This window comes from Entelurus aequoreus, linkage group LG06 (assembly GCF_033978785.1).
Source record: "Entelurus aequoreus isolate RoL-2023_Sb linkage group LG06, RoL_Eaeq_v1.1, whole genome shotgun sequence".
NCBI lineage: Eukaryota > Metazoa > Chordata > Actinopteri > Syngnathiformes > Syngnathidae > Entelurus > Entelurus aequoreus.
In genome coordinates, this window is record NC_084736.1 from 59,515,757 (window position 1) to 59,525,951 (window position 10,195).

A 10,195-nucleotide genomic window follows, 5' to 3' on the forward strand; every position below is an offset into this window, starting at 1 on the left:
GCTGTAAGTAAATCTCCGCCAGCAGTGATGGCTTCAACATTAGCACGTCGCCTGCTGTTCATACTGCAGGTAACTAAGGCAGCCTATCATATTCGCGCCTCATTGTAAATAACTGTAAACTTGAAATTAATGCTTCTCATGCATTACATCATGCAGTGTTTCTCTAATAGAGTGTCAAGAATAAGGGGAAAGAGTATCTGTGTGGTCTGTAAAAGTCTTAAAACCAACAATTTGAATGTAAGGCCTTAAAGGCCTACTGAAATGAATTTTTTTTATTTAAACGGGGATAGCAGATCTATTCTATGTGTCATACTTGATCATTTCGCGATATTGCCATATTTTTGCTGAAAGGATTTAGTATAGAACAACGACGATAAAGATCGCAACTTTTGGTATCTGATAAAAAAAGGCTTGCCCCTACTGGAAGTAGCGTGACGTAGTCAATTGAACATATACGCAAAGTTCCCTATTGTTTACAATGATGGCCGCATGAAGTGAGAGAGATTCGGACCGAGAAAGCGACAATTTCCCCATTAATTTGAGCGAGGATGAAAGATTTGTGGATGAGTAAAGTGCAAGTGAAGGACTAGTGGGGAGTTGAAGCTATTCAGATAGGGAAGATGCTGTGAGAGCCGGGGGTGACCTGATATTCAGCTGGGAATGACTACAACAGTAAATAAACACAAGACATATATATACTCTATTAGCCACAACACAACCAGGCTTATATTTAATATGACACAAATTAATCCTGCATAAAAACACCTACGTCTTTGTTATGCTAACTCCTAGCTCCTATGCTAGCTCCTAGCTCCATAGAACACGCAAATACAATTCAAACACCTGATCAACACACACAATCACTCAGCCCAAAAGACCGTTCACCTAACCCAAGGTTCATAAAGCTTATATATTTTTAAAAAGTTACGTACGTGACGCAAAAAAAAAGTTGCGCACATACGGTCAGGCGATCAAATGTTTAGAAGCCAAAGCTGCATACTCACAGTAGCACGTCTGCGTCTTTGTCATCCAAATCAAAGTAATCCTGGTAAGAGTCTGTGATGTCCCAGTTCTCTACAGGCGTCTGTGTATCGAAGTCAAAAGTCCTCCTGGTTAGAGTCTCTGTTATCCGAGGTAAGAGTCTGTGTTGTCCCAGTTCTCTACAGGCGTCTGTGTATCGAAGTCAAAAGTCCTCCTGGTTAGAGTCTCTGTTATCCGAGTTCTTCCATGTTGACTGCATCTTTCGGGAATGTAAACAAAGACGCGCTGGCTGTGTACTGTTGTTGCTGACTTCATTCGTAAAATACGTCCGTTTCGCACCGACAACTTTCTTCTTTGCTTGCTCAGCTTCTTTGTCCATAATGCAATGAACATAATTGCAACAGATTCACGAACACAGATGTCCAGAATACTGTGGAATTATGAAATGAAAACAGAGCTTTTTCGTATTGGCTTCAATGTGGAAGGCATACCCGTGTTCCCCGGGCTACGTCACGCGCATACGTCATCCTCAGAGGCGTTTCGAACCGGAAGTTTAGCGGCAAATTTAAAATGTCTCTTTATAAGTTAACCCGGCCGTATTGGCATGTGTTATAATGTTAAGATTTCATCATTGATATATAAACTATCAGACTGCGTGGTCGGTAGTAGTGGGTTTCAGTAGGCCTTTAAACTGTCTAAATTTCTCCTAAAATCTCATAAAAGGTCTTCAATATGATTTAGAAAGGTCTTTAAAAAATCTAATTATTTTATTTTTGTTTAAATCATGCATAAACTTCAGTCTTGCTTTTTAAATGTTTAGATTTTTGAGGACTCTATAAGGCAACTACAATACAGCCCTAAAGTAGGCTACCTGTACTGCCCAGTCAAAATCTGTTGTGCACCACCTAGAGCAGTGGTTCTCAACCTTTTTTCAGTGATGTACCCCCTGTGAAATTTTTTTAAATTCAAGTACCCCCTAATCAGAGCAAAGCATTTTTGGTTGAAAAAAAGAGATAAAGAGGTAAAATACAGCACTATGTCATCAGTTTCTGATTTATTAAATTGTATAACAGTGCAAAATATTGCTCATTTGTTGTGGTCTTTCTTGAACTATTTGGAAAAAAATATATAAAAATAACTAAAAACTTGTTGAAAAATAAACAAGTGATTCAATTATAAATAAAGATTTCTACACATAGAAGTAATCATCAACTTAAAGTGCCCTCTTTGGGGATTGTAATAGAGATCCATCTGGATTCATGAACATAATTCTAAACATTTCTTCACAAAAAAAGAAATCTTTAACATCAATATTTATGGAACATGTCCACAAAAAATCTAGCTGTCAACACTGAATATTGCATTGTTGCATTTCTTTTCACAGTTCTTTTTGACAGACAATTTTAAAAAATCTCACGTACCCCTTGGCATACCTTCAAGTACCCCCATTTGAGAACCACTGACCTAGAGCACTGTGCACGTGCAGCGGTATGTTCTTACAGCTTAGCATAGCAGCGGAGAAAACTAAAAGAAACCCTACAGCAAAGCCGAATTTCTTGCATAAGATGGGTAAGTGCAAGTTTAACAATTTGTGGCTCCAGAATGATCAATTTAATGCATGCTTAAAGCCGGGAGATGGAAACATATAAAGTGTTTAGGACCGATGTGGAGCCATCGAGGAGGGAAGCGTTTGGAAACATTGCGGTGAAAGTGAATGGAATGAATAATGTAAAAGTCAAACATCCGGAATAAGTCTGTGTCAAAAGATGCTGAAATGCCACAAACACTTGCACAACTTCAATGATCAACTTAACCCCCCCAAAGGAGTGTTATGTGGATAAAGTTGCACCAATTGCTGAAGAAGAGATTTTTACTAGTGAAATCATACTATTACTCACAGTAAGCACACACTAATTTCTCTCTGATAGTAGTGTATTCACAATAGTAAAACTATATTAAAAAAACATAATTATCTTATATTATTTCTGTTATTTATTCTAAATATTTCAGGTCAGCTTCTCATGCCTAATCTTTTTTCCAAGTTTATACAGCAACTGAAATTAAAAGCTATAAAGGTTGTCTGTGTAGTGTTTATGGTTGGGTGAGGAAAGCAAGACAGATTAACGAATGTCATCTTGTCATGCTTAAATAAAGAGTAGTCCTTGTCTCTTAGCAATATGTTTCCCAACTTTGTACAGATACAGTAGTTGTACTGTAGATGTTTTTATCTGTTTGCTCAACTGTTGACAGCTGCAAAAACACTGCAAAAGTTAACCATTTAGCTTTAACAGAGATGCTGAAAGTCCCTTTCACAGACAATATATTGTTGTGCTTTCTTCTACCATTGCTGTTACCGCTTGATACAAAGCATACTGCACCTTTTCCAAGAAAACAGTTACAGTATATGGCAAACATGAAACATGGCTGTTATGATGTTTGCTAATATTTTTTCAATTAGTTTACAATAGAGAGTCTTCTGATGTATTTAGTTAGTTTAACCATTTTGTTTTCCAGTGTGAAAAAGCAGTGCATTAATTAATTTACTTAAAATTCATTCTGGCCCTCAGATTTTCCTTTTATGTCTTTGTACTTTTTTGTCTGTATGGATATGAAATTGGATTTTAAATAATATTCATTTTGGTCTTAAAAAGTTTGAAAATGTCTTAAATCTGACTCGTTGACACCGGCAGAGACCCTGGGGGGAGAGTTTCATCATTTGTGTCTAAACTCTTAGTACTCATGTCCGAACGATACACAAGCCTGCAGGTGGCATCAGTGCTCAGTCTAATCAACAGTTAAAGTATTAAGAACAAATGCTATTGCTGCTTCATTGCATTTTAACCACATGCTTTTACAACCACTTTTTGTAACATAATGTTATCCTTTTGATGTGCATGTCTGCGTGCGTGTGTATATTAGTGGAGTGTAGCTTACATGGACAGGTCAGGAAGAGGGTGGGGTACAACACTTGCAGCTCGTTGAAATGCGAGCACCCTCTTGGCAATCGCCTAACCGCTGCAAACAGCGTCTTTAACTTTCTACTGCAAAGTATTTACTGTAACCAAGGGGGAATGTCAGCAATGATTGAAATACTCATTTTCACCCACTGCATCTATTTCTGTGACTTTTTTTTTTTGGAACCAGTTCACATCTCGTGTGTTTTTATCAATGTAGGACTGAAAAAATGTATTCAGCCCTCATAGTCAATTCTATTACATAGGTCATCGATTTTGAGAATAATTAGAATTTACAAAGGGGCTTAAATAATTTTGAGTGCAACAGCTTTATAGCTTTTCCATGTTATTACTTTCTGGGGTTGTTGACTGTAATTTACAAACTTCCCTACTAAGTAGAGCACTTACACATTATTTTCTTACCTTTGTTGTGTATGGGAATGCATGAAAACATCCCGATGCCAGTTTAATGTTTATGATCTTTTTAGATAGCGATGAATGTAATGTTTTTTTAATTGGGTAAATATGTGTGGTCTGTGAAGATGAGCTTTGACCAGTCATTATGAGGCCCTACTATTTTCTTTATATTGATTTGAACATAATAGTCATACAAAAGTCCCTGTTTCCATTTAGTTTGGTGTTTTATATCCATGTCACATGTGTGTTTATCATACATTCATTCATTAATGTTGCCAACATAGCAACTTTGTCACTATATTTAACATGTATTCCGTCTACTCGAGCGACAAATGTAGTGATTTTTTTTGGTTTTCTTATCTTATTGAACACTAACATGAAAGCACATATCGTTCTTGCACTGTAAATTCTAAATAGTTCAGTTTACTTAAAAATAGTCAGGAAACTGACTAATTTTTTTAAAGTAAACTTCAAGCCAAATTAAAGTTAAACTAATAAACAACTAAAAGTTAGGTGAACAGATTGTTTTTAAGTAAGTTTAAAGATTTCAAGTAAGCTTAGTAAATGACTACAAGTAAGTTTACTCTTAGATTTCAAGTAAGATTACTGAATGACTGCAAGTAATCGGTTTCCCAACTTTTTTCAAGTAAACTGAATATGTTAGATTAAGTAGCCACAATTAGCTTCAACTTTCAGTGGGTAAGCAGTCACAAAGCACAAACTTGAACTTTGACAAGTTAATTAACAAACCCATATGCATAAAAACGGATGCATATGTGTACAACCTGTGTAGTGCTGTAGTCAGTACAGTACATCAGGATGAAGGTCTGATCACAGTAATAAAAATAACAAATCAAACAAGTAATAATAACCATCTCTCAGTGAATCTGTTAAAACAGTGAGGTAGATGAAACATAGTTTGTTTTTTTACCCCTAGCTCCGTATACAAAAAGGATCAAAAGCAGGTACCGTTAGACTAGAACAGGGATGTCAAACATGCGACCTGAACAGGATCAAGCCGGCCTGTGAGAAGATTTTGCTAAGTGTAAAATTGAGCTGTATTTTTAAATGAAAGAAACTGCTGTTCTAAATGTGTCCACTGGATGTCGCAATAGCAATTATATAAGGCAAACAAATAGGTTATTTCCCTGGGCGAGCAAGTGTACCAAGCAAGAGGTACATAGTAAAGCGGGGCTGCAACGACTCCTCCTCGGCCCAACGTAAAACAAACAGGAGTAAAATACACAATTAGTAACCTGACTTAAAATGCTGAATGAGACACTGCACATTGATATAGTTCTGTGAAAATGATTGTCTTCTGTGCAAATTTAAAAAAAGTGAACAATGGAAATGACAAATGAGGTACAACATAGAAGAGGTTTTAGTTATGGTTTATTTTGTTTTTAGTACAATCCTAGATGGGCTGTGATTTAAAGTTGAATTTATTTGTAAATACACTGAGATTAAGTCCAAGTTCATTGTGTTCTCCATGGTGTTTTTGAAACGGCACCAATGTTTTCCTTTTTTCCTAACTTGAAGTGTTTTGTCAAGAAGATTATTTGTGATATGTACATGTTCAGTGTTTGTTCTATTTTGAGCCGTGGTAAAACAAAGAAAACATTCTGAAGTTGTCGTAGTTGTATTTTTAAGTTATTATGCCATTATTTTACCCGTCTGGCCCACGTGGGAATAGATTTTCCTCCTTGCGGCCCCTGAGAAAAAATGAGTTTGACATCCCTGGACTGGAAGTTTCAATGCAATAGTACTGGTTTACTTCAGTTGATCCCTTTAAAAAAAAAAAGGTATTGAGTACCATTGAATACTAACACATATTTGCAAAAAATGGACAAAATAAATTCAAAAAGACCATATAAAAACTTCACTTAGGTCCTATGTAGTGCCTCACAACATTGAAGCAGCAATGTTATTCTTCTACTTAAAGTGGTGCATTTGTTTGAAACAGCAGGTCGCACGATCACATTTCACTTATTTGGCTTGAACAATCTAAGCCGAAAGCAGGTTTTTCAGTGTTTGTAGTGTGGGTTTCAGAGACTTGCCTCCTAATGAAACAAACACCCACTGGATAAATTAAACAGTGTTCTGCATGGCCTTTGGATAGTCCAAATCCAGAGCATAGTTTAAACCAATTAGGAGACATAGGCCAATGTTGTTTCCTCCTCTTCGACAATGCAAGCTGTGCTTGGGATGCGTGAGTCAGTACAAACGTGAAGACCATAGACATCTTATAAGTAGACGCAGCATTGGCTGCTGTGACGCGAGAAATTCGACCGCCATCTTGAAGTGGTGATGAGGAGCCGGCCAGCAGCCTAAACTGACAGTTGACAGGTAGAAAACAAAGATGCCGTTTTCCTGCCCAAATGAGCGGACTGTTGAAAATAGGAATCGGGGGATTACTTTTCACATGTAAGATTTAACATTAACGTACTATTGGTTGTATTTTGTGAAAATAATATTACCACAGAGTTGAGAAGGAGCAAAGATCTTAAATAGTACTGAAATTGTAGCCGCTAGCAAACAAGAGTATGACCATAATAGAATTGCTTGTCAATGAAATTAATAAAATTTTAAAATGTCATACTTGAATAACATAAAGTTGAAATAAATGGTAAAGGCAAAGTATTTTTTTCATTTTAAGCAAAGTATAAGACAATACTTTCTTAACAGTATAATTGTAACCAGGAATAAGTCTTCAAGTAACATTATTCAAATACTAACATTGTTGGGTAAGACAGAATTTGGTTTTTATTCTGAATCCAGTGAAACAGATTGGTGGTTTTAGCCGATATAAAGACTTTCAGGTGTTTATATATGTTTATGTTAAAGTATTCGGCAGACGCTTTTTATCCAAAGTGACATACATAAAAAATACATATAAAACAATCACTGTAAACATTATCATTTAAGGGAAGAATGTAGTACAAAATATCAATACAAAGTGTCAAGACAGAATAAACTCTCTGCTGCTGCAGCAACAGAGATACAGTCTATAGGTCCCTAAGATATATAGATATCTAATGTATTCATACATTGTTTATGTAGGATATACACATGTGTATATATATCCTAATCATATTGTTTCTTGAACTTAAAAATAGCTGACTGTTTTTTTCCCCCTTCTCTGGGATTATATTCCCAGTTTTGATCTCGGACGTCTGGTCACTTATAGCATATAAGAATATTCTATTACTGTTAAGCAAACTATGAATAATAAAACGCACCAAAACATGTGTCCTTTATCATAGCTACACGTATGACAAAAAAACGCGTGAAAATCAGTGGTATTCAGTGAGGTAAGATTAATTAAATGCGCTGACAGTTCATTGCTCCTTCCAAATGAATTGCACTGAGTTGAGCGAATCACCACTCCAAGATGGCGGCCCCGCGTCTCGTCAGCGCCAGTAGGCAGTAGCGGTCGATGCTGCGTAGACTTATAAGATGTCTATGGTGAAGACAAAGCTACTTCTTCTTCTGCAGCTTCTTTAACTGTGTTTTACAGGCATTATCGCCACCTACTGTTCATTATTCTAAGTGACAACTCAGGGTCTAAGTAAGTTAACTTGAATAATACTATATCCTTGAGATAGTGCCACCTTAATGTTCACAACACTTAGCCACTGATAGTAAACTCAACATTTCAGTTAAAATCTAGTAAACTTACTTTTTTTCTTACAAGGTATATTATATGTATTCTTTTTTTGTGGTTTCATTTAAACTGTAAAATGTAGGAATCATAACAGCAAAATGTTGACAGTTGAACCTTAATGGTAAGCTACAAACGTGTGTCTACAAACGTAAGAATTGGTTTTAAAGGCTGCGCTCAATCGGTGCTCAGTTAGTAATGCTAAAAGAAAAACATTTAAAAAAAAATCTGTACAGGATCCAATATGTACTGCATCCGCCCCAGGTGCTGACGTCAACGCTGCTACTGTAGACGGTGAAACGGTTGAGTCGTCCTTGGTGTTTCTGGTCAAGGAGGCGCTTGATGCCACACCCGAAGATGCAGCAGCGATTGGAAAATTCTGCCTAAAGACAACAGAGTTACTGCTGGCTCACGGTGTGGATCCCAGCTGTGATCTAAATGATGACGACGAGTCCACTCTGACCCAAACAAGTCTGGAGCACTTTGACCTGCTCTTCCCTCTCGCTGTGCTCATAATCCAAAGCGGAGCATCTTTGGTTTGTGCCTATCACAGCGACTCCTGCTGGTCAGCATCCGGTATTATCTTTCAGAGGCTCCAGACAGCCCTGGGACATTGCTCAGATCCAAATCATGCCTCTGAGCTACTTGAGCAAGCGGAAGTGTTACTGGACTTAGCAAAGGTAAACAACCCCACACTGAGCCTGCAAGTCAGGTTAGGACCTACTCTGTTTGGGCAGGACCCTCACCCTTATGTCCAGGCTATACAAGACTTATACAGCCGAGTGGTCCAGCATGATGCTAGCCCTCCTGCCCTGAAATGCCTTTGCAGAGCATTTTTACGGAACCACTCCCAGCCATGGCCACTGGACAAGAAAATCAATGATTTGCCATTACCAGACAGATTGAAAGACTTCCTTCTCCCTGAGCGCACATATAAACCAAAGCCTGGTTGGGACTGCTTTAAACCCCAGCAAAGCCAGCGCTGATAATCTGCTATGATGTGTTGTAAAGCATTTGTAACATTATACTCAAATGGAACAAATACTTACAAAGAGTTTGTGCCAAAAATTTGCATTTTGTTGTTTACCATTAAACTCAAGCACCAAAAATATGCTATTTTAAAGTATGTCCAAGTACTCCGATTAGAAAGAAGCATATGTAATGTGAGGCAGGGGTAATTGAGTTCGTTGTAATGCATCTTAAATGCCACCAGATGGCAGTGTTTCTCTATCGCGTGTTGAAAAAAAAAAAACATTAAGCAATTCACAATCCAGTCAATTAAAGTAGTTGAAATACGTTGGTGTGTTATCCCCTAAAGTGATTGTGATATGATGCGAAATTAGTTTTCTTTCTCACTTAAACTGAAGCTGGATAATAAACAAGTCGGAATGGCTTTCTGTCTGTCAAATATGTTGTTGCTTTAATTCATGTTGTGTGTGTCTGTGCTGAGTATCTTGGGAGATGTGCTTGTGCCATCCTAATATATTTGGTAAATAATAATATATATAAACTACCGTCCAAAAGTTTGGGGTCACGTTGAAAAGTCCTTATTTTTGAAGGAAAAGCACTGTACTTTTCAATGAAGATCACTTTAAACTAGTCTTAACTTTAAAGAAATACACTCTATACATTGCTAATGTGGTAAATGACTATTCTAGCTGCAAATGTCTGGTTTTTGGTGCAATATCTACATAGGTGTATAGAGGCCCATTTCCAGCAACTATCACTCCAGTGTTCTAATGGTACAACGTGTTTGCTCATTGGCTCAGAAGGCTAATTGATGATTAGAAAAGCCTTGTGCAATCATGATCACACATCTGAAAACAGTTTAGCTCGTTACAGAAGCTACAAAACTGACCTTCCTTTGAGCAGATTGAGTTTCTGGAGCATCACATTTGTGGGGTCAATTAAACGCTCAAAATGGCCAGAAAAAGAGAACTTTCATGTGAAACTCAACAGTCTATTCTTGTTCTTAGAAATGAAGGCTATTCCACAAAATTGTTTGGGTGACCCCAAACTTTTGAACGGTAGTGTATATTATAGTTCATCCATCCATCCATTATCTACCGCTTTACCCTTTTTGGGTTGCTGGAGCCTATCTCAGCTGCATTCGGGCGTAAGGCGGGGTACACCGTGGACAAGTCACCCCCTCATCGCGGGGCCAACACAGATAGACAGACAA

The 10,195-nt window shown here is 37.4% G+C and overlaps 1 protein-coding gene across 4 annotated transcripts in view; it reads left to right on the forward strand.

The window, feature by feature from the left end:
* asb6 (ankyrin repeat and SOCS box containing 6) overlaps nt 1-9,400 on the forward strand; it is a 47,134-nt gene extending 37,734 nt beyond the window's left edge. For all 4 annotated transcript variants that reach the window (XM_062051102.1, XM_062051103.1, XM_062051100.1 and 1 more), the window contains exon 7: nt 8,278-9,400. In XM_062051102.1, the coding sequence (XP_061907086.1) occupies nt 8,278-8,999 (722 nt within the window). In that variant the 3' untranslated portion in view covers nt 9,000-9,400. The remainder of the gene's footprint in view (nt 1-8,277) is intronic.
* Nucleotides 9,401-10,195: the final 795 nt, after the last annotated feature.